We start from the raw sequence: 25148 nt of genomic DNA, 5'->3' as shown, positions 1-25148 counted from the left end.
CGGTCGTCAAAATATTCACCCATGTACAACAAGCGTGTAGTTTCATTTCTCATGCTCGTAAAGTTGGACTGTCTTGCGTAAACGACATAAAGTTGCTTATTATGTTCTAGAATTTAAAGTAAAATCATCTATTATGCTGGGGCCACACTAACGGCACAGCGGCGGGAAACGCCGTTGATTATCGTGATAATCCCAGTGTGGCCGTATGAAAAATGTCTAATTATCGCGTTTCCCGTCAGCGTGGCCCCAGAATTACGACCCTTATTGACTTAGCAATAAAGTCCAAAATCTGCCCACGACCGGCGCGCTACCGACCGGTGTGCCCCGCGCCCCCGACCGGCCCGAGTAAAATTTTGAATAAATACGGTATAATTTTTAAGAAAAAAAAAACGAATATCCAATATTGTAGGTTATTTTTAACCGACTTCAAGATTTCAAAAGGAGGTTATCAATTCGGTTGTTTTTTTTTATGTTTGTTACTCCATAACTCAGCCATTTCTGGACCGATTTTGAAAATTCTTTTTTTGATTGTAAGTATATACATACAGATTGGTCCCGTTTTTATCAAAACGCAGTTCTGATGATGGGATCCATGAGGAATCGAGGGAACTCCTCAAATGTTAAAGGCATACATATAGTGATTTTAGTATTTTCATCAACAAATCAAGCATTCATATTTAAAAAAGTGACATTTGATGAAGTGAAACTGCTGATGATGATCAGAGTGGAACTCTTCAATGACGCATAGTTCACGTTTGGCGATTTGTCCTCTTCGTTATGTTTGTTAAGCAAGTTAGGTTTTCAAGACACATTTTTGTCAAGCTCGAGTTCTGATGATGGGATCCATGAGGAATCGAGGGAACTCCTCAAATGTGAATGGCATACATACAGTGATTTTTGTATTTTTATCAACAAATCCAGCATTTACATAAAAAAGTGACATTGATGAAGTGGAACTGCTGATGATGATCAGAGTGGAACTCTTCAACGACATATAGTTCACGTTTAGCGATTTATTCTCTTCATTTAGGACCCAGATCCAAACTTGGACCTGGACTTTTTTTTTAACTGCGATCCTCGCAGAACCGAACTGCTATCAGAAAAATGGGTTAGGTTAGGTTAGAACTTTGACCGGCAACAGGGTGGCTCAATCGTCGACGTCACTTTCGCAAATGCGGCCCTGGCGCGCTGTGTTCGAGGTTGGGAGGTGCTGGAGAATGTGGAGACATTATCGCACCACCGATATATTCGGTTCGAGGTCTCAACTCTTCCGGCCGACCCGAACTGCCTGAACCGGCCCTTGCGAGGGGATGGCCCACGCTGGGCGCTCAAGCTCCTGGACCGGGACATATTTATGGAGGCAGCAGTGGTAAAGGCTTGGGTGTTGGGTGATATTGAAGGCCCTGTTGATGTCGACGCGGAGGCGGAAAGAATGGGGAGTACTATGATCGAGGTGTGTGACGCGGCCATGCCACGAGCCGGCCCGATTCCCCCAAGGCGTGGAGTGTACTGGTGGTCCGCAGAACTTGCGCATCTGCGCCAGTCGTGCGTTGCTGCAAGACGCCAGTACACTCACTGTCGGAGACGACGGATTAGAGACGTACCAGAGGAGGAACGGCTATATGCTGCATACTCGGCGGCCGTCAAGCTGCTACAGGGGGCGATCGCTAGGGCGAAGGATTTAGCTGAGGAGGAGATGCTGGAGACTCTAAATAACGATCCGTGGGGGAGGCCGTATAAAATGGTGAGGCGCAAGCTTCGCCCCTGGACACCCCCGCTAACGCAAAGTCTCCAGCCACAGCTCCGCGAGCAGGTGGTCGGTGCCCTGTTCCCGACGAGGGACGAACACACACCTCCGCCCATGTTACCTCCCAGGGGGATGGTAGCAGACGTGGGTGAGGCGCCAGAAGTAACAGAAGGTGAACTGCGGGCAGCGGTGCTACGGCTACGAGCCAAAAACACTGCCCCCGGCCCCGATGGAGTCCCCGGCCGGGCCTGGGTTCTGGCCTTGGGTCCACTAGAGTCGCGCTTGAGGGCACTCTTCAGCGGCTGCTTGACGCAGGGGCGGTTTCCTCGTGTGTGGAAGTCGGGAAAACTTGTCCTTCTAAGGAAGGAGGGGCGACCGCCGGACTCGCCCTCGGCTTACAGGCCGATAGTGTTGCTGGACGAGGCCAGTAAGCTGTTGGAGCGCGTGGTGGCTGCTCGTCTCGTCCGGCACCTCGAGGGGCTGGGACCGAACCTCAGTGTCCATCAGTTCGGTTTCCGTCGGGGCAGGTCCACAATCGACGCAATTGCGAGGGTGAAGGCTCTAGCGGATGAAGCAGTGTCCCGGGGCCAGGTGGTTTTCGGTGTCTCTAGATATCGCCAACGCATTCAACACCCTGCCCTGGGCTTGTATCAAGGCGGCATTGAAGCGCCATGCCGTGCCTGAGTACCTGCGGAAGACGGTGGAGGATTACCTCACCGATAGAACCATTAGGTACCCTGCGCGCGGTGCTTGGGAGGAGAAGGGGCTGTCGTGCGGCGTTCCACAGGGGTCTGTCCTAGGACCACTCCTGTGGAACATCGGGTACGACTAGGCGCTGAGGGGGTTGCCGGGGGTGAGCGTGACCTGTTACGCCGACGATACCCTGGTAACGGCTCGAGGCATCAGCTTCAGGGAGGCGTCACTTCTGGCCACAGCGGGAGTAGCGTCGGTCGTGGCTCGGATTAGGAGGCTGGGGCTGGAAGTTGCTCTAAATAAATCAGAGGCCTTGTGTTTTCATGGGCCTCGGAAAGCCCCTCCGGCGGGTTCCAGCTTAATGGTGGGGGGAACGTCCATTGGTGTTAAGTCGACAATGCGGTACCTAGGCATAGTCCTTGACAGCCGTTGGACGTTCAAGAAACACTTCGAGGGCCTTGCTCCCAAACTAATTGGAGCGGCGTCGGCACTTAGCCGGCTTCTACCCAACGTCGGTGGGCCGAATGTGGGCTGCAGGAAACTGTACGCGGGTGTAGTGCGGTCTATGGCCCTATATGGGGCGCCCATTTGGGCCTTCTCCCTGACCGCCGAAAATCAGGCCCAATTGCGAAGGCCACAGCGTGTCATGGCGGTCAGGATGGTGAGGGCATACCGCTCCGTCTCCTACGAGGCAGCGTGCGTGTTGGCGGGGACTCCGCCTTGGGACCTCGACGTAGCAGTGCTCGCTGATGTTTATTGGCGTGTCACTGAGGCGCGGGCCGAGGGGATCCAACCACCTCTGGAGGAGGTCAGACGGTGGAGACTTGACTCCCGTCGAGTGCTCCTTCACAAGTGGAATGAAAGGTTGGAGGCGCCAAGTGCCGGCCACTGGACTGACGAAGCCATCCGACCCGTTCTGGAGCGATGGGTCAAAAGAAAGGGGGGGTTCCTCTCCTTCCACCTTACCCAGGTCCTCTCGGGACACGGTTGTTTCGGGAGATACCTGTGTAGGAGGGCGGGACGGGAACCAACGACGCAGTGCCACCACTGCGGCGACACTGAAGACACAGCGCTACACACGCTGGCTGGTTACCCAGCGTGGGCGGAGCAGCGGGCCGCACTCGTGGCCGCAGTGGGAAGAGACCTCTCCTTGCCAGCGGTGGTGAAAGCCATGCTTGGTGGGGAGAGTCTATGGAAGGCGGTGGCCTCTTTCTGTGAGGACGTGATGGTGCAGAAGGAGGCAGGGGAACGCGGCAGGGAGGAAGATCCGACCTCTCAGCCAATGCGCCGCAAGCGCGTGGGGCGGCGGTGGTTGGCATACGACCGCCGGTTACCCCCATAAGGGTCCCTGTGGGCGGCAGGCTCGGGGACGTCTGTCGCCTACACAAAAGTCCCTGCGTGGGCGGGCGCAAACAAGGCGCCCATTGAGGTGAAGGGGTAATTTCCCCAAGAGCCGGGTCCGAGTCCGGACGGCCGCTGGCGAGGTTGCGGAAGAGTACTTCGGCGTTCCTGGGACCTCGCCGTATAGCAGTGAGACGGCAACAGAGGGGGTTTAGTGGGTAAACCATGGGTCCCATTAGCCTGTATGGGAGTCCCACATAACCATCCCAGGCCCGTCCCTGCGCCTGGGTGGTATGCGTAACGCATTCCCCCTCTAAAAAAAAAAGGTTAGAACTTTGACCCATACCCTTACAGAAACGAAATGCTATCAGAACATTGGGTTAGGTTAGGTTAGAACTGTGAGGGGTGCAGGGCTGGTAGACCTCCTTGTGGTGCACCCTGGGAGGGGGAGGATAGCCGCTCAGTTGCGCGTTTGCTATTCTCCCTCTGCAAACTACCAGTCACAGTCGTGGCAATGGCAGTCGAGTTTTCTCCTGCGCTGGCTTTAATGCCGTGTTTGTGTGCTCCAATGATCCTCAGGGCTATGCCGGACAGGGCCTCCCAAACCGGACAGGCCTGAGGAGAGGGGTTCGGATGTGCGGCTCCGCGTGTCCCTCTGAAACCAGCAGAGGGCACAGTGCGAGACGCCAGGTCCTCCCGGGACGGAGTCGGTGCTCCAAAACGAGCTGACGTGGGCTGGCGCAGACCGCCTGGTGCGACGTTGTGGTTACGGCTACCGTCGGGCAACCCGTAACCCGCACTGAGCGGACCGGGGACCTGCCTCACTGAGAGGAAGGTCACGTGGAGTTAACCACTATAAAAATCCCTAATTCTAAAGTGTGGCTGGCGTGCCGATAGGATGCATGGCTGGGAGGAGCCCGGTCACTAACGTCGCAGGAGAGGCATACCTCCCTAAAATAGCAAAAAAAAAACATGAGTGGCAATAACGAAAGTATACTACCCCAGGAGGTTCCAATCCTCGATGTCACCACAGAACGGGCAAGTGCCTGCGCTGTGGTGCCATGCCGCCCACCGTATTCTGGGGGGGCAAACCACTCGCGACGGATAACCGACGACTTTGGCAAATGTATAACGGACACCGATTTTACACTACGGCTGCGCGGAGGGAGTGACTCTGAGGACAAGGAGCCTTCTCCAAGGCCCGGGCCCCCAGAGTTACGTCCGATCCGAGATGCATTAGGGCGGTCTGTGCGTTACGCCGCCCGTGAAGCCGAGGCTGGGACAGCAGATCTGCCGTTGAGGGAATTGGTGCGCACTCCCACACCCATGCGCAACCCAACGAGGGTATTCAGCGGGAGGAACGCTGCCCCCCGCGCCGTGGAGGCCATCCTCTCACCTGGGAGGGAGGAGTTATTCTCCACAAAGGTGGACAGCAGTGACTTGCCCAGTGGGGGAGAATTCTTCTCCCCCCGAGAATCGGACGCCGACATCGACATCGAGGATTCCGAGGGCCCGGCAGAGACGAGCGCCCCGAAGGTGCACGTAGCGGCGGTTTCTGGCGAAAACGTGGGAACAGTCACATGAGATGATACATGAAGAAGAAGACGATTCTGGAGCTGGAGGCCAAAAATCACGGGGCCCAGGTCCTCAGTCTGAGAGCGCTGGAATCTCACAGATGCAGCCGTATGTCAGAATAACACGGCTCTCAGAGTCAGAATCTTCAGGTTCCACTATGAAGACAGCGAACTCAAGAGGAGAAGATCCCTCTGGCAAACTCTGGCGTAGAAAGGGAGAAAAAAGACCGGCTGATGAGCTCAGCGTATCCTCTGGCTCAGAGAGTGACGTCGGGGCACTCAGTGAAGGCGCCACTCCAAAAAACCGAAACAAGGTCTACAAGATAATTCCAAAACGGGGTAGAGCCAGTAGAGGTCGGCCGCCCACATCAGCCCCATTCCGTGGACTTTAAAAAATCCCAGGCGGAACTCAGTGCGGAAAAAGCGCGAAAAAGGCAATTACAGGCGGAAAAAGATCTAGCCGCCCCTAACCGCCGCGCCTTAGCGGAAACAGTGGCTAGAGAGCAAGCGGAACGCCTGATGAAACGACAAGTGCTCCCCAGCAGCCAACCTGATGAGCGACCATGTGACACAAACTGCTTTTCACATCACCTATGAGGAAATTACATACATATATTAGGTTTCAAATCATTATTATTTTAAGCAAAGATCGATACGGACAAAGTGACAAAAATATGTATACACGACCTTAGTATAGGTAGGTACTTCTAGCACTTTGTCCGTATCGATAGTTTCAGACGTGACTGTACTGACAAATTAAAAGTACCTACAGCTCATAATTATGTACCTAATATCTTTTCAAAGACAGCAGCAAACACCTAAAATGATACAAAGAAAATCAAGTGCATTATTTTTGTAGATTTTTCTGGTAACAAATTAGCTCTTAAGTACCCTTTTGAACCAAATCTTCGGAAGAACACTATGAAGACTGATATCACTTATATTTATTATTATAAAGTTATTGATTTAAACTAAGTATTTACAAATTTATACACAATACAGAACCGCATAATTATGCTTTGTGAAATATTTGTACAAAACTTTTTAAATATAAACTTTTTAAATTGCATAGACAAGTATGGTTGCGTTTAAGGAGACGTAAAATGTCAAAATAAAAATTAAATTATGAAACTAATGTTTTTTACGTTTCTTTGTAAATATTACGCAAATTAATTAGTTTACTTAATTTAAATATGCTATTAATTAATTTAAAATACGCTAATTACATTTATTGTTTACAATTACAACAAAATATTATTTAAGTTAGTAAATTGTATGCACGTAATCGATTATAAAGAAATTGTAATCGATTATATGCATACTAATTTCATGTCTTTGTGTCAATATTTCATACTGGCAACAAAATGTCCTTGAACAGAAAAGTGCCACTTTGATCTCTCCTAGCAGGGAAGAAAAGTTCCCTTTTCGAATAGGTGATGTGAAAAAAAAAGCTACTAGAAAAGTGGGTGTTGAAAAGTTTTACCTCCTTTTAGTTAGGCAAAAGATGCTGTCTTTTTCATTTCATTGTCTGGAGTGCACCATCAACAATAAGTGGAGAGAGGGCGCCGCAGTCGCACTGTTTACATCGGCTCTGTGTTTATATTAAGTTTTCGAAATGAAGAAGTGTAAAATTACGAAGAAAAAGACAATAAAACGTGAAAGTTAACTTTAGTGCTTCATATAAAATAAAAGTGTAAACCCAAAACAGACTATTAGAAGCAAAATAACACAAAATCAGTGGCACACGAACAGTGACTTTTTTTGGTTGAAGGGAGTGATATTTTTGTGTTATCTAATATAAAATCACACGTGAAGTGCCTATTTTACCAAATGCAAAGGAAGACAATATACGCAAAGACCAAATATCAAAAATCCCCTACAAATCATACATAAATCGTAAAAATCACGGTAGTTTAGAGTCGCCATCTAGCGAAGAGTAGAGAAACGAAGACCCAACTGGTCTGCTTTACCGACCGAGCAAATAGTTCTGCAACTCGTGCGCCTTGTGTCGCCATCTAGCGAAGAGTAGAAAAACGAATATCCAACCAGACTGCTTCACCGATCGAGCCAATTAGTTCTGCTACTCACCACAAGCGCCGCTACTTTCTATGCACTCGATAGTTGACTTCGTGGTGCCGATTACTTAGAAACACACGATTTGTGACTTTATGTGCGAAACTTGCAAACTACGAGAACTTTAAGATGATTTGCCCAGGTTGTGATGTTAGAGTGGATAGGATGGAGCGCCTTTTTTGCACCAAATGCCCAGGGTGTTACCACTACAAATGCGTTAATATAACATCGGCAACATATAGAGAACATCAGTTACAATTAAAAGCAGACTGGGTATGCCCAAATTGCCAAATGATTACACAACGGACCCGCCGTCGGGATGATACCACCCCCGCTTCTCCGGCAGTCCTGAGGCAGATGGAGAGGGAAATAGACGAAAAAGACGATGCCAACATGTCCGGTGATACAGATATATCGCAATTACAGGGGGATACGGAAATATTAACAACATCTTCATATCTCCAGGTAAACAGCTCACGCGAGTCACGCGTAGTAGAAGCGACGAATACAGATAATATATCATTTGATAAATTTAGCCACCTAATCAAAAAGGAATTCGAAGCAATGAGAGATAGCTTGACCGAGTCTATCACGAAAAATATTAAACAGGCTCTTATAGATGAATTCAACACAAAATTAAACGACATAAATATAGAGTTATCTCGTACCTCGTCAGCGATGACACAGGGTCATGGACGGTTACAACAAAATATAAATGCTACAAACGAAATCATAAAAAAATTAGAATTAGAAAACTTACAATTACGCGCTGACCTAGACGTTTTATCGAGCCAGCTCCAAATCAAAGAAGGAAAACCAATTGAAGAAAGCTGCCAAAATAAAACAATAGTCCTCTATGGTTTAGATGAGTTCCCCGGCGAAGACTGGCATGTACTTTTAGAACGTGCCACTAGCGTTTTCTATGAGTTACTGGGTACGAATATCAACGCCTTTATCGAAGATGTGAAAAGAATAGGTAAGCGCGGGCATAGACGGCCCATACAAATTGAATTAATCAGCAAACGCATGAAAAACTATATACTGAATAATAAGCACAACTTTAGGAACACAGGCCTTGCAGTCTCGGATTTTTTGGACAACACTGCATTAAAAAAAAGACAAGAACTAAGGTATACCTTGAGAGAAGCGCGCAAGTGTGGTTTATATCCGACCATAAGGCACGACAAAGTATATGTCAATGGCTACGAATACATCCTACCACAACAGATGCAACATGGCCAAAATGGTGATATACGTAACAGCACTATAAATAACGAAAGCTTCAAGAATCCAATAAGAGTTACACAAACCGAAGTAAGAACGAACAAAATCAACATGGACCAACAGAAACAACCATTATATAATGCAAGCCTTCACCCACCAGCGACAGCCCCCCCGCGAGCCGAGAGCCAGCCCACAACCAGCACTTCAGCCAACGGAAACCATAACTTTCGTGACTAGCTTATCCATATTTTTTCAGAACATGCAAAGTCTATGGAATAAGACGCACCTTTTACAAGCATTTACAGAAGAAAAAACAAACTTGCATGTAATATGTATCACAGAATCTTGGTTAAACTTAGAAAAACTAAATATACTACATATAAATAATTATGATATAGGGTCAAGTTATTGTCGAAAACACCACGAAGGAGGTGGGGTTTTAATACTAGTCAAAAAAAACCTGGATTTTTGTAACCGACCTGATATTACAAACATGTCTACAGAAACTATTTTTGAAATATGTGCAATTGAATTTCCGAAATTTAATACAATAATAATAAACTTGTACTGGCCAAATAGTAAAAGGGAGACGGAATTATTTTACACAAAACTAAAAAACCTTTTGCAATTAATATCCCTAAAAGATAAGAACAAAAATATAATAATCGGCGGGGATTTTAATATTGATTATATGTCAGATAAAAGTAAGAAAATAAGACTGTCAAACTTAATGTTAGAATATAACTTTAGTCAAAAAGTCGACGCACCCACTCGAATCACTAGTTCTAGCTCTACCTGTATTGATTTAATATTTACCAATTTTAAAACAAAACAAGCAAATCTTGACATTAAGGAATTAGGTTTCTCAGACCATCGAGGTATTTTATACAATATCCCAAACATAAACCCAATATTACGCAACCGGATTATCCACAAAAGAATATTCTCAAAATCAAACATACTAAAATTTCAGAAAGAAATCGAAACTGTACCTTGGGATAGTGTACTTTCATCAAGAAAATCAGTAAACGAGAATTATAACTCATTCAGCGAAACTCTGACAACAGCCTTAAATAAATGCATTCCTATAACTAAAATTGTTGTTAAATCAAAAAAATCAGACTTAACAAAAGGGCTAAAAATCTCCTGCCGTAACAAAAGACTTCTAAAGCTACTTGTATCACAGTCAAAAAGTGAGGTCTTAAGAAACCACTATAAAACCTACTGTAAAACTCTACGAAAAGCTATGTACAACTCCAAAAAACTCTACAATAAACAAACATTTGAAAAGGCCCAAAACAAAACTAAATCAATGTGGCAAATAATAAACAGAGAGACTAATAAAAACAAATTCAATTGTCCAAATAACATTCAAATTAAAAAGGCTGATGGTAGCCCTGAAAATGATCCCAAAATAGTGGCAAATACCTTCAATTCATTTTTCTCCTCCATTGCAAATGCCCACTCTACCTACACAAAAAAAATCCCCAAAAATAACGTAGTAAATAACTCTTTTTTCTTAAGGCCTATAGAACCTGATGAAACAATGTCAATATTAAAAAATCTAAAAAATAAAATATCCTCCGGCATTGATGAAATACCCCCCACCCTTATCAAAAATTGTGCCATAAATTTAGCTATTCCATACACACTCCTAATAAACCAATCATTTTCAGAAGGTATTTTTCCGGACGCGCTAAAAATATCCGTAGTAAGACCAATACACAAAAAAGGAGCCACGTCAGATATTAACAATTACCGACCAATTGCTTTACTTCCAACGTCAGCAAAAGTCTACGAGACTGCAATGATAAGACGCCTCTTTTCTTTTTACGAAAAATTCAAAATTCTAGACGAAAACCAATATGGATTCCGAAAAAACCGCTCCACCATCTTAGCTATTTATAAATATGTCCAAACAATTTTCGATGAAATTAACAATAAAAAATACGCAGTAGGCCTTTTACTCGATATGAGTAAGGCATATGATAGAGTAAGCTATGAATGTCTATTAGTTAAATTGCATAACACAGGAGTTAGAGGCTCTACTTTAAAGTGGTTTAAATCGTATTTAGAAAACCGATTCCAATATGTTGAAATTGCAAATACTAACTTCGAAACAGGCTTAACACAACACATCAAATCAGATAGAGTCCCTGTAACTGGCTCTATCCCGCAGGGCAGCGTGTTGGGTTGTTTGTTATTCCTTATCTATATCAATGACCTTCCAAAAATATTAGATGTACATTGTATGTTATTTGCAGATGACATCTCAATATTATTTCCCTGCACTCAGTCTGAGGAAGCTGCCACAATACTAACCCAAACGCTACAAAAAACAGAGGAATGGCTACAAGCCAACAATCTTGAACTTAACCTAAATAAAACAAAAGTCATACAATTCAAACCTTATCAAAAACAAGACTTGCCAATCAGCCTTACTTATAATAATATTAAATTAGAATGCATAAAATCAACAACTTTATTAGGGATCGACATAGATACTAGTACCAATTGGAAGCAACACATACAAAACCTGACGAAAAGGGTATCGTCATTCATTTATGCCCTAAATCACCTCAAACGCGTAACTGACTTAAAAACAGCTCTTGCAGCGTACTATGCATACGCTCACTCCAGATTATCCTACGGAATCGTATTATGGGGTAATAGTACCGACATAGATAAAATATTTATTCTTCAAAAAAGATGCATCAGAATAATGGCCAACATTGACGAAATGGAAACCTGTAAGCCATTTTTTGTAAAGTATAAAATACTCACTCTTACCTCTATATATATTCTAGAGACCAGCAAATTTGTAAAAAAACATAGCGAACTATATTCTCCTGAAACACTACCTAAAAGAAACGACCGAAATTTAAATAAACTGAAACTTCCCTTTTCTAAACTGAAACTGTTCACATCTAGCCCACACTATATGTCAATAAAAATATATAATCACCTCCCAAATAACATAAAAAACGAGAGTAAATTAAGCCTGTTTAGCAAGAAACTAAAAACATTTCTGTTAGATAAATGTTATTATAATATCAGAGAATTTTTTGAAGATGTATAATATCTCTTTTGTGATACTTGTGATCGTAGATTGATTGTAATTGTATTTGATATTGTGCATGGCAGATTTTATTTAAATGTAAAATAATTAATTAATTGTTTGGCACATATGTAAATAATAATATGCATAATTTTAGATTAAATAAGTATGTTTCCCGTATGTGGAACTGTTGCCGTGCCCTAACAGGGCGTCACATGAACAGCTTATATTTAAGAACACCTGTACCTGCTATGTGATATGCAATAAATGATTTCAATTTCAATTTCAATTTCAATTTCAATTTCAATTTCAATTTCAATTTCTAAGTAACCTTTCAACGGCATCCCCCAATGATGTCGGTTTTTTTTCTTAAAAATTATTGTATATAATTTTACTTACAATCGAAGTGAAAAGTAGAGTGTATAACTCAGGCATAATCGTCAATTTTGATCAGAGGCAATTTATTGGTCCTAGCGCAGCAAGCGCTTTGGCGGCGATCGCTTTATGCCCTTGTTGTTTTTATTTATTTATTTAATCGTATGGCATAATAGGCAATTAGTTATACGGGTATTAACATTATTCTATAGTATATTAAACATTAAACATCAACGCTCAGGGTGCTGAGCCAAGCAGCTGCGTCGGGTGTGAGATGCAGCAGATCTTCTGGTGGCCCTTGATATGAGAAAGCTGGATAATGTGCTCCATGGTCTGGTCCTCCCTGCCGCAGTCACACAGAGCCGAGTCTCTCCACCCCCACCTGTGCAAAAAGTAGTTACATCGGCCGTGACCCGTTCTGAGCCTATTATGCCGACACCATTGTTTTCTCGGTAGGTCAAACCCTGGGAGTCGACATGTCGGGTTTGCATTGGCGGCGGCCCATTCATTTTCCCAAGCCTCTAGAATATTAAAAGTTGAGAGGTTCTGGGTATATGCGGGTTTTCTGGACTTCAGACGCTGGTGAGGTGGGTTACAGAAATCTCTATGAATGGGCAAGGAGCCAGTTGAGATGATCTTCTCTGTTTCCCTCCTCAATGCATACTTTCTACGCATATGTGGGGGGGGGGCTATGTGGCACAGAGTTGGCAGCCAGTATGTGGGGGTGGACTTGATGGTTCCGGTGATGCATCGCATAGTGTCATTGTTTAGTGTCCACTTTCGCCACGTGTGCGCTTTCCAACCACACGGGAGCACAGTACTCTGCGGCTGAGTAGACTAAGGCGATGCTAGTCGTGCGCAGGCATTCAGCGGATGCTCCCCAAGATGTAGCACACAGTCTGTGTATCATGTAGTTCCGCGAAGCAAGCTTAAGTGATAACTTGGTGAGATGCTCCCTATACGTGAGGGATATGTCAAGGGCGACTCCTAGATATTTGGGGCATTTGTTGTACTTAAGCTTTACTCCGTTGAAGTGAACAGTAGGATGGTAGTTCGCCATTTGGTTGCTAAGATGAATACATGATACCTCCGTCTTGGTTACGCTGGGGATTAGGCGCCAAAACTTAAAATATTCTGCCAGCTTTGTAAGGTCCGCAGTTAGGGCGCTGTCTCCCGCCGAGAAAGATTTGGTTTGCACAACCATATATGAACTTTGTTGCTTCCGTTGGCGGTAGGTCGTGGATGTAGAGATTAAAGAGTTTCGGCGCCAGTACTGATCCTTGAGGCAGACCGTTATTCAGCTTCGTTCTCTTACTTTTTGAGCCTCCCAAGAAAACTTCAAATTCCCGCTTGCTCAACATGCTGTCTATAAGATCCGCCACCTCTCTGCTCGGAATCGCATCGAAAACTTTGCTCATGAGACCTTGTTTCCACACCGTGTCGTAAGCAGCAGTTAAGTCAATGAAAACTGCTGTGGACTTAAGCGCTTTTTGGTAACCAGCTTCGATGTGGGTCGTCAGGGCTAGGACTTGGTCCGTGCAACTTCTTCCAGGTCGAAATCCAGCTTGTTCAGGAGGGGTGATAGCTTCTATGAACGGTTCAATCCTTGTCAAGAGAACACGATCAAGGAGCTTAAGTGTGCAGCTGAGGAGAGCTATTGGCCGATAAAGATCCGGCTTTTCTGGCTTTCCCGGCTTTAGGACTGCAACCACTTTTGCCAGCTTAAACTCCTTAGGAAGTCGGTTGTGTTTGAGAATGAAAGAGAATAGCGTCGTTAACCAGTTCACTGCAACAGGACCCATGTGCTGAATGAAATCGTTATAGATATTGTCAGGCCCTGCAGCTTTGTTGATTTTTAGAGACTTTACAGCTGTCATTACTTCGTCGACCTCAAAAGGTCTGGCAAGATGTTGGTTCCTTGGACAAGTCTCTGTGAGAGTCTTGAGGTCTATTTTGACTTCCGTAGTAAATAGTTTGTCGCGTTTAGCTCGTGCCATCTCCACCATGCGGTCAGTGATGGCGTTTGGTTTCACACCGCTGTCTTGCCTATGCTTTTGTTGTATAATCTACTATATTGCGAATTGCTAGGGGAGGAATCGAATTATCGCTACATGCCTATAGAAGTCGGTTGACTAAAAACAATGAACTAATGAGGAGGAAAACGCTTCTGATATACTCTTAATGAATAAATAACGGAAACAAGTAAATGTGTGTTAATATTTTCCTGTGATGGGCTGATGGCTGAAGTAAATGAAAAAACATGGGCGAATCCGACCTACTTTTGTGTTTTCTCTAATCCTATAAATGAAAGTACCTATGGTTCATGACGGATCCTGACCTTCGGTGCGCTCGGTGGCGACGAACATGTCCTTGGACTTGATCATGGCGTATGTGTCGTCGCAGTCTTCGGTGGTGTAGGGGATGTCGTCGTGCGCCACAAAGTCGATCTTGTGCTTCTCCATAAAAGCCTCGTCGTATTCCCACGGCGCGTCCCGCACCACCTGAGACACACATATTTCTTACAACTTAAAGTTTTACATGACCCGTAGTCTGTAGTGAAATATTGCAAATTAGGTTAGATCCGCGTTACGGTTTCTGTTACGGTTAGAGCTGAAATTTTGCATAAGTACTTCACGATTGTACCACGATTGACGTTCCGTCAATTTGAACTTGTGGTATATTACAAAGGGCAAACCGGTTGAATGATACCATGCAATTAATATGTATTACTAATAATGTCATGTTTATTAGCGGTAGCATATAGAAAATTGCTATCTACTGGTAGCTAATGTAGCTATCGATATGAGAAGAGCATTACAATGGCATGCACATTTAAGGCGTTCGTCGCTAAATAGGCACAATACGAAGTGGCTTGTCTTATCGGTCCTCCTCTGTATCATTCATACTCGTAGTCGTATCATAATTCATAACATGTGACGATTGTAGTTTGCACATATTCTTGTGATAATTTTTAAACACCCTGAATGTATTGTAATAACTCAATGAAATTAAAAAAATATATATCGGTTAATTTTGTCGCCAACAATCCACCATCATCGGCATCATCATATTCATCAATTTGATTCACCTATGGTTTATTCAGAAACGCATCTCTCCTGCTATAGAAAAACAACTGCCAGTAGAACAGGCCGGCTTCCGTAAAGGTTTCTCTACGAAGGACCATATTCAACGTCTACCTCATCGTCGGAGGTAGTGTCAGCCATCCTTATAGCATCAAGTCAAAATCAACTTACCCTGCCACGTATCATCCATTCCTCTATTAGCTAGGTTAACACGTTAACAGCTATTTCATTTGATCATGATCTAATACATAGGGTAGGGAGGGGCATGTTGAGCAAGCGGGTAAGGTGGAGTTGGGCAATCAAAATATGTATCTCCAAAAGTAAACATGCGACGCGGGAACTCAATATGGCGAAAAGTGAGGTCTCTAGGAGCGGAACACAATCCGCCATTACCAGCGGTAATATGCATCGCTTGTTTGTTTTTTTGGACTCAGTCTCAGGCATCAGGTAAGCATTTAATACTTAGTAAATTTACTTGTCTATTGTTTTGTATGTTACGTAAGTATCGCTCTTTATGTTATGTTGAAAAATCTCTTTTTTTTTTTGCTTGCTCAACTTACCCCCATACCCCATCCATACCTGTGCTTGACCTTTGTTACTTGAGAAAATTTTGCTGTTTATAATACGTAAAACAAGAATTTGGTTTTGTCATATATAAATGTTCTATAGAGTTCAGTAGATTTCATTTTTCTAAGCCCAACTGTTTTGGCATTACAAAGCGATGAACTCAAATGTGCTCAACATGACCCGCTCTACCCTATAGGGTTAGATTAGCACGGGAACGAGGAGAGTGGCGTAATAAAAAAACCGGCCAAGTGCGAGTCGGACTCGCGCACTGAGGGTTCCGTACCATTAGGTACGCAAAAAACTGCAAAAAAATCACGTTTATTGTATGGGAGCCCCACTTAAATATTTATTTTATTCGTTTTTAGTATTTGTTGTTATAGCGGCAACAGAAATACATCATCTGTGAAAATTCCAACTATCTCGGTTCATGAGATATAGCCTGGTGACAGACGGACAGACAGACAGCGCGGAGTCTTAGTAATAAGGTCCCGTTTTTGCCCTTTGGGTATGGAACCCTAAAAAGGGGGCCTACTAAGCAATGGGTGGATACAGGCGGAATGACTATAGATAGATAGATAGATATTTAGTAAAAGGGTCCCGTTTTTACCCTTTGGGTACGGAACCCTAAAAAGGGGGCCTGTTCAGCAATGGGTGGATACAGGCAGAATGAATAGATAGATAGATATTTGCCCCTTATTCGTAAAACTTTACAAACCTTATTAGTTAATTTATGTTTTATCCCTTTCTTACAAATACATAAGGCGCCGTGAGTTCAGTTTCTTTTCTCACTCTCACTGATCGTGAGCGAAACTGCTGTGCGTGCCCGGGAGCGAGGATATCATTTTTTTGAATTTATTATTTTTAGTTTTTTTTTTTTTTTACTAGCCCATTATGGTGTCCCACTGCTGGGCAAAGGCCTCTCCCCTTGTTTTCCACGACTCCCGATATAGTGCCTCCTCCGGCCAGTTGTTGAGAAAGGTGTCTAGGTCGTCCCGCCATCTCCGTCTGGGCCTGCCGGGTCCGCGCCCCTCTTCTGGCATCCATTTGGTGGCTATGCTAGCCCATCTGTCTGGATGCATGCGGCAGACGTGACCGGCCCAGTCCCATTTGAGCCTAGCAGTCTTCTCACCGACGTCAGCAATGCGGATTTTTGCGCGCAGCGTGGTGTTCCGGATACGATCGGTCCTCCTCACACCTAAAATGCTGCGCCCGTTGGCATACCTTTAACTTGGACTTCTGACTCTCTGTGAGTGACCATGTTTGGGCACCGTAGGTTAGGACGGGCAGGATACACATGTCGACGAGTTTTCGCTTCAGTGACAGTGGAAGGCTACCCTTCATCAGCTCTTTCATGGACCAGTAGCTCTTCCAGGCGTTTTTGACACGGCGCTCAATTTCTTTGTCTTGCCTGTTGTTGAAAGAGACTAACTGGCCCAAGTAAATATACTCGTCAACATAGTGTATAGTCTGCCCGTCTACCGTAACCGTACGTTTCCTGCTGTTGGTCATCACTTGAGATTTGGTTCGATTCATTTGAAGTCCAACTTGAAGGCTTGCATTGCTCAGGTTATTTTAAGTTAGTTTTAACAAAATAAAAAACCGGCCAAGTGCGAGTCGGACTCGCGTTCCAAGGGTTCCGTACATTACACAATTTAAACAAAGTATTTTTTATGTGAAACGTGACTGAAATGTCTTTAAAAAACCCGTGGGGGTCGGATCAAAAACTAAATAATCAAGTCCGACTCCCGCTTGACTGCAATTTCTAATAGGTTTTCCTGTAATCTATAGGTAAAGATCTATTTTGTGTATTTTTTTCAAAATTTTAGAACTAGTAGTTTCGGAGATAAAGGGGGAATGGTCATTTTTTGCCTATTTTCCTGAATAACTTCTAAACTGTTTTTCCTAGAATTATTAAAAATATATATTTGAGTTTCTCACAATGAGCTCTTTCATTTGATATGTAACACGATATAGTTTGAAAAACTTTATTTATTAATTTTCTCATTTACCCCCCAAAAGTGGCCCCCATGTTTAAAATTAATTTCTTCACGTTACATGTCCGTCTTTGGGTCACAAATTTACATACGTATACCAAGTTTCAACTTAATTGGTCCAGCAGTTTCGGAGAAAATAGGCTGTGACATATGGACAGACAGACAGACGCACGAGTGATCCTATAAGGGTTCCGGTTTTTCCTTTTGAGGGACGGAACCCTAAAAAGTAAGTCGATGAGTTCGATCAAAAATGAAGCTGCAGATTTTTGTGCGCATTGCATGCGCAAGCAATTTTCATATTTTTAGCTTTTGTGCAAAAATTGTTACAAATTGTTAATGGTGCGTTTTAGACCAGGTCTAGGCTAAGCTAGGCTAGGTATGCGCAAATATGCCGCTATTAATTCTGGTTGCATGTTTAAGCCGTGTGGGGTGGAAACCCTCGGGCTTTGGGGACCCGGAGCACATTGTATATTTAGGGAGCTAGCGAAGCGTCTCACTGATGCTACGGGTGACCAGAGGGCTGGTTACTTCCTTAATGAGGCTTTCGCGAGTACTGCTCAACAATCGGAATTGGGAATGGACACATCACTATAGCGCGGCAAGGACTTGACAGATAGCCATCGCGGTAATGGCGTCGCCTGGTAGAGTTTCCCAAGTTATGTCTGTTTTATTATATTAAATCCTTTATTTGATGATGATTGGTGTATTACTTTAACAGTACCCACTAAAAGAACGCGCTTTGTTTTTTGTGCTAGGCTCCGACTGACCAGTTCGCCAACTCCCAGGTCGCCTCTGAATTCTATACTCAATAATTATAGTGTTAATAGTGTACGGTTTTCGGTTGACGTCGGCGTCAGCATCTGGACGCCGTGCGCCACAGAGGTACGGACGTCGTACACGATGCCTTTATTTAACGTAGGAAGTATAGCGATTGCTGACGCAATGGCCGGCGTCTAGACGTCGCTCACGGCGTTAATGCCGACGTCAAGCATGCAGCCTTAGGCCCTGGTCTGCAACAAACGCTTTACGCCGCCGCGGCGTCTGGCGTGTGAGAGAGACCACTATAGTGCATTTCCATAGTAAGCAGTCGTACGTCGCGTACAGCGTCACGCCGGACGCGGGACGCGACCTACGGCGTTTGTTGCAGACCAGGGCCAAAAAGCATTAACGGAAGCTCGCGGCCTTAGGGCGATGTGAAGAGCGACGTCACAGGGCGACATCATGAGAACTCGTTGACAATCCGCGTGGGTAAAGAAATGAGGTAGAAGGAAAAGGGGCGCAAACGCGCTGTAAAAATTTTGATGTGACTACTGGCATTAGACAACGAATAGTTACTTACTTTAAATTAAATTATGTCTAGTACCAGTAACACCACAAAACAGAAAGCCATCGGCGGCCTGCGCCGCCCCCCGCAGCCTGCCGCCCCGGGCCATGGCCCCTTGGCCCTAGGGTAATACGCCCCTACTTTCCCATAAGGCATAGTACTATAGTAGCCTTACCACGACTGTTTTACCAGTGTAATATAACTGACATATTCGATAACGTCTGCGTAACTTACTTTATGTACGTCTCGCTCGCACTAATATGCGAGTACCTATACCAACAACATATTTTGGTCGCTAATCGGCATGACGGCCATGGACATCGACCTTAAACTATGTATCATTTAAAATAATTACGTACCTACGGATTATTGGGATCAGTAAGCGAAATTATTCCGTGATCGAGAACCAACTCATGCCATTCCATTATATGTCATGACCGAGTCTGAAAGATAAAGAAGAGGGGGTTACCTCGTCGACGTATCGGCAGTGGCGGACGGCCTCGTAGCGCTCGTCCTCCGTCATCACCGTGCGGCCCTTGCGGCTGTGCGTCAGCTGATCGTTGCACACTGCAAGTTAGACAAGCATTGCATTACTGGTGAGCTCATCTACATGTATACACACCGAGATTCCATCAGCGATCAGCGATGCGCTAAGCGACGTAGCTGAGGATGTGTAGACCTTTACCAACAAATTACAATTGGATCAACGAGTCGGAACCGCGTTCAGAGAGGGCATATGGAGTGATTCAAGCCAAGATCGAAATGAAAAGTAGGTACCGATGCGAGCTATACTTATTGAAAATGGTCACTTTAGTTTCACGGCTAGTATTGACCTTACTCTCCGTTTGGCCACCTCGCACATCTCATAGAAAAACCGTTTCACACACTCGACATTATAATTGACTTTGTAATTGCGTAAATTGGACACATTGCACGAATGTTATCTTCACTCTTGCTTTTATCTCACAATTGAATCGTGTTACTTATTCTGGCCAATGATTTGTTTTGTTTTTATGTAGAAGTTTAATTTAGTCACGCCTAATATCTGGTACGCTGATAGGCAATAGGCAAGATTGATGATTAGTATAATATGGTTCGATATTGATTATCGCAATAATAAGTGATATTTGAGCCTTAATGATGAATGCACGTGATGAGGGAATTCACACACGGCGGAAATAAATTGCAGTGCGCATGATTCAATTCTACCAAATATTATAAGCACACTTAGTAACATGCAGTTAAGTCACTTTAATACATATATTAACCAAAATGGTTCGCAGATGCAGAGACAACAGGTTTGGTGTTGTGTTTGTTTTAAATTCAGGAGTCAGGAGCATGGCTACCTCTTTTATCGGCAGGCTATACTACTGCTGCTGGGTTTATTTAGGCATATACCTTATTTTAAAATTTAATTCAGGCAAACATAAAAATATAAAAAACATAAATAATTAAATTAACTAAAAATATCTCCATATATTTACAAGTAAAAAATGGGAGCTAGCTCGTGGCCGGATGGTAAGGTGCCCAGAAGGCTGGTAGCATTGCCTCGCTGAATTGCGATGCCAATTCGCTGGACAAGGAAGTAACCAGCCCTCTGGTCACCCGTAGCATCAGTGAGACGCTTCGCTAGCTCCCTAAATATACAATGTGCTCCGGGTCCCCAAGGCCCGAGGGTTTCCACCCCAAACGGCTTAAACATGCAACCAGAATCAATGGCAGCATATTTGCGCATAGGCATATACCTACCTAGCCTAGCTTAGCCTAGACCTGGTCTAAAACGCACCATTAACAATTTGTAACAATTTTTGCACAAAAGCTAAAAATATGAAAATTGCTTGCGCATGCAATGCGCACAAAAATCTGCAGCTTCATTTTTGATCGAACTCATCGACTTACTTTTTAGGGTTCCGTCCCTCAAAAGGAAAAACCGGAACCCTTATAGGATCACTCGTGCGTCTGTCTGTCTGTCCATATGTCACAGCCTATTTTCTCCGAAACTGCTGGACCAATTAAGTTGAAACTTGGTATACGTATGTAAATTTGTGACCCAAAGACGGACATGTAACGTGAAGAAATTAATTTTAAACATGGGGGCCACTTTTGGGGGGTAAATGAGAAAATTAATAAATAAAGTTTTTCAAACTATATCGTGTTACATATCAAATGAAAGAGCTCATTGTGAGAAACTCAAATATATATTTTTAATAATTCTAGGAAAAACAGTTTAGAAGTTATTCAGGAAAATAGGCAAAAAATGACCATTCCCCCTTTATCTCCGAAACTACTAGTTCTAAAATTTTGAAAAAAATACACAAAATAGATCTTTACCTATAGATTACAGGAAAACCTATTAGAAATTGCAGTCAAGCGGGAGTCGGACTTAATTATTTAGTTTTTGATCCGACCCCCACGGGTTTTTTAAAGACATTTCAGTCACGTTTCACATAAAAAATAATTTGTTTAAATTGTGTAATGTACGGAACCCTTGGAACGCGAGTCCGACTCGCACTTGGCCGGTTTTTTATTTTGTTAAAACTAACTAAAAATAATAAATTCAAAAAAAATATATCCTCGCTCCCGGGCACGCACAGCAGTTTCGCTCACGATCAGTGAGAGTGAGAAAAGAAACTGAACTCACGGCGCCTTATGTATTTGTAAGAAAGGGATAAAACATAAATTAACTAATAAGGTTTGTAAAGTTTTACGAATAAGGGGCAAATATCTATCTATCTATTCATTCTGCCTGTATCCACCCATTGCTGAACAGGCCCCCTTTTTAGGGTTCCGTACCCAAAGGGTAAAAACGGGACCCTTTTACTAAATATCTATCTATCTATCTATAGTCATTCCGCCTGTATCCACCCATTGCTTAGTAGGCCCCCTTTTTAGGGTTCCATACCCAAAGGGCAAAAACGGGACCTTATTACTAAGACTCCGCGCTGTCTGTCTGTCCGTCTGTCACCAGGCTATATCTCATGAACCGAGATAGTTGGAATTTTCACAGATGATGTATTTCTGTTGCCGCTATAACAACAAATACTAAAAACGAATAAAATAAATATTTAAGTGGGGCTCCCATACAATAAACGTGATTTTTTTGCAGTTTTTTGCGTACCTAATGGTACGGAACCCTCAGTGCGCGAGTCCGACTCGCACTTGGCCGGTTTTTTTATTACGCCACTCTCCTCGTTCCCGTGCTAATCTAACCCTATAGGGTAGAGCGGGTCATGTTGAGCACATTTGAGTTCATCGCTTTGTAATGCCAAAACAGACGGCTTAGAAAAAATGAAATCTACTGAACTCTATAGAACATTTATATATGACAAAACCAAATTCTTGTTTTACGTATTATAAACAGCAAAATTTTCTCAAGTAACAAAGGTCAAGCACAGGTATGGATGGGGTATGAGGGTAAGTTGAGCAAGCAAAAAAAAAAGAGATTTTTCAACATAATCATGGAAAGATGTTAACGAATTTATGCACAATTATTAATAAACGATATTATTACATATTACTAATAACGTTATTTGGCATTATCTGTTCCATAAATGTTCCATAAATAACAATAAACACCAGCTACATAATAGTAATTAATAAATTCCATTGATCAACGTGTCCCATCACAAATTACACAACTAGCCCCTTGCCACGTTTTTTTTTTGTTTTAAATGTTGGGTTTAAAAAAAAGAGCGATACTTACGTAACATACAAAACAATAGACAAGTAAATTTACTAAGTATTAAATGCTTACCTGATGCCTGAGACTGAGTCCAAAAAAACAAACAAGCGATGCATATTACCGCTGGTAATGGCGGATTGTGTTCCGCTCCTAGAGACCTCACTTTTCGCCATATTGAGTTCCCGCGTCGCATGTTTACTTTTGGAGATACATATTTTGATTGCCCAACTCCACCTTACCCGCTTGCTCAACATGCCCCTCCCTACCCTATGTATTTGATCATGATCAAATGAAATAGCTGTTAACGTGTTAACCTAGCTAATAGAGGAATGGATGATACGTGGCAGGGTAAGTTGATTTTGACTTGATGCTATAAGGATGGCTGACACTACCTCCGACGATGAGGTAGACGTTGGGAAAGACAGTTTTGGCCTGTTGCAGCTGGCGCGCGTGACCTTGGTGGAACATGTCGTAGATGCCATCCGAGTAAACGCGCACGCGGCGACCCGCCGTGCCCGCCGCGGCCGCCGCGCGCGCCACTCGCCCGTACGCGCAGCACTCGCGCTCCGCCACCGCTATCGGGTCCGTGCTGAACGGCGCCGCGAACCTCAGCGACTGCAACAACCACACACAAACTATAACATTCCTGTCCATGTCACCATATGTTACCAAACGACTTGTTGAAAACACTGCTCTGCTCTCAGCTCAAGGACTAACACAACACATCGACCTTCGCGTTTTGTAACAAATTACCAATAAATCATCAGTTTTGGTTCAGAGTTTAACTAAACAAACGAAAAAACATACGATCGAATTGAGATTGAGAACCTCCTCCTTTTGAAATCTTGAAGTCGGTTTAAAAGTCAAACTGAATTCGTCTATAGTACATTTCGATGCTAGTGCGGAAAGTATGTCATTACTTCACGAGTACCGAGAAATCGGGACGAGTGAAGAATGACATATCCGCACGTGTATCGAACGAAGTTTTTTAATACAGTTGCGAAAAAATTAGAAAAGCAACAAGTAAGGAATGGAATTAGAAACTTTTATACATGGAGACTACCTATATATAAAGGAGCCAAATCTCTATGTGGATTCTAAGCCTTCCAGTCACCCGGTTGACCTGGATTTTGACTGTTTTTTGTTGCGCTGGTTCTAGTTCGCGCCTCGGAAGAATTTGCACCCGTTTCTCGATGCAATGATAAAACAAAAAAAAACGTATATATAAATATATCCCTACACTCACCCCCGTGGCGCTTGTGCAGGTCTTCGTGGCTCCAGTTAAACTCCACTTTAAGTGTAACTTCACTTTTACTATCTTCACATCTTATCACATCACTTTTATGATCTTCTTTAAAGTATTTTAATAATAAAATTCACCGAATCACATTTAAAATCCGACCGCACGGAGCTCTGACATTTTCTTTCTTTTCTTCCATCAAATTCAAAATTCTGTTCCTTTTGTTTGTGTTATGCGCATGCCCCAAACGAGATATATATATATATATGATAAAAGGTGAGAATGAACGAGATGACAAAAGTGGCATAACGAAACAATTTAAGGATGCGTTCCGAATAGTTTGGTATTAAAAACTAAACATTCCCCCGCCTGAGAAAGGCTAAAGCCTTTATCAACAAATAAACAAAATTCAACTCTATTAATAAATTAAAACACTAAACTAAAACAGTTTGGTATCGCTACCTCCGCCTAATCTTCCAAAGGAAGCTTACAAATTTTAACAACCGGCCGCGTGAAGCTACCTGTAGAAGTTTTAAGACGCACTACCCTAACAACACCGTCTTTGCCTGGTAGCAACTCCTCTATTCTTCCTAACCTCCATTTCAGAGGAGGTAAATTTTCCTCCTTTATAAGAATAAGATCGCCCAGCTTAGGCGGATCAGTTGGAGATGTCCATTTTCTACGCATTTGAAGAGAATGAAGATATTGGTCACTCCATTTTCTCCACAGGCGTTGAGACATAGCTTGAATTAAGTTAAAACGACTCAACCGCGAGTTTGGCATATCCTCAAAATTGTACTCCGGAACCGAAAGCAAAGGTCTACCTATGAGTAGATGGGCAGGCGTCAAGACCTCCAGTTCATGAGGATCTTGGGACAACGGGCATAACGGACGACAATTAAGAACCGCTTCAACCCTGGTAAATACCGTTACCAATTCGTCGAACGTCAAAACCTGTTCACCTATGACACGCCGCAATAATGTTTTAGCCGATTTTACGGTCGCCTCAAATAGACCACCGAAATGTGGCGCCGCTGGAGAATTGAACCGCCATGTTATTGACTGCTTGGCTGCGCCGTCGCTAAGCCCTTGCTGTACTTCCTGCGAAGTTAAGTATCTACGCACATCATCCAAATACCTATTTGCACCGGTATAATTAGTTCCGCAATCTGA

At 43.6% G+C, this 25148-nt stretch overlaps 4 protein-coding genes across 5 annotated transcripts in view; 2 read left to right on the top strand and 2 right to left on the bottom strand.

The window, feature by feature from the left end:
* The window catches only part of LOC134754883 (choline-phosphate cytidylyltransferase B-like), a 177098-nt gene that overhangs the window by 110133 nt on the left and 41817 nt on the right, over positions 1-25148 (bottom strand). The gene's annotated exons all lie outside the window — the stretch shown is intronic.
* LOC134754886 (choline-phosphate cytidylyltransferase A-like) overlaps positions 1-25148 on the bottom strand; it is a 104391-nt gene that overhangs the window by 37619 nt on the left and 41624 nt on the right. For both annotated transcript variants that reach the window (XM_063691347.1, XM_063691346.1), the window contains exons 3-5: positions 23128-23350; positions 19523-19620; positions 14424-14586 (exon numbers count right to left, since the gene is read on the bottom strand). In XM_063691347.1, coding sequence (XP_063547417.1) covers positions 14424-14586; positions 19523-19620; positions 23128-23350 — 484 coding nt within the window. The remainder of the gene's footprint in view (positions 1-14423; positions 14587-19522; positions 19621-23127; positions 23351-25148) is intronic.
* Positions 1-25148, top strand: part of LOC134754852 (serine/threonine-protein kinase polo) — a 466060-nt gene that overhangs the window by 402356 nt on the left and 38556 nt on the right. The window lies entirely within an intron of this gene.
* On the top strand, positions 1105-3782 carry LOC134754988 (uncharacterized). The gene is made up of 3 exons (XM_063691470.1): positions 1105-1108; positions 1200-2338; positions 2580-3782. Exons 1-3 carry the CDS (start codon positions 1105-1107, stop codon positions 3780-3782), a joined length of 2346 nt encoding a protein of 781 aa, XP_063547540.1.

This window comes from Cydia strobilella, chromosome Z (assembly GCF_947568885.1).
Source record: "Cydia strobilella chromosome Z, ilCydStro3.1, whole genome shotgun sequence".
In the NCBI taxonomy this organism is placed as follows: Eukaryota; Metazoa; Arthropoda; class Insecta; order Lepidoptera; family Tortricidae; genus Cydia; species Cydia strobilella.
The sequence above is the reverse complement of the archived record's forward strand: the minus strand, read 5'-3'. Positions and strand labels throughout refer to the sequence as shown.

Bases quoted from the DNA above. Each gene is read 5' to 3' on its own strand.
- LOC134754988 (XM_063691470.1), top strand. The intron at 2,339-2,579 runs GTGGTTTTCGGT...GGGTACGACTAG, and splicing joins AAGCAGTGTCCCGGGGCCAG to GCGCTGAGGGGGTTGCCGGG.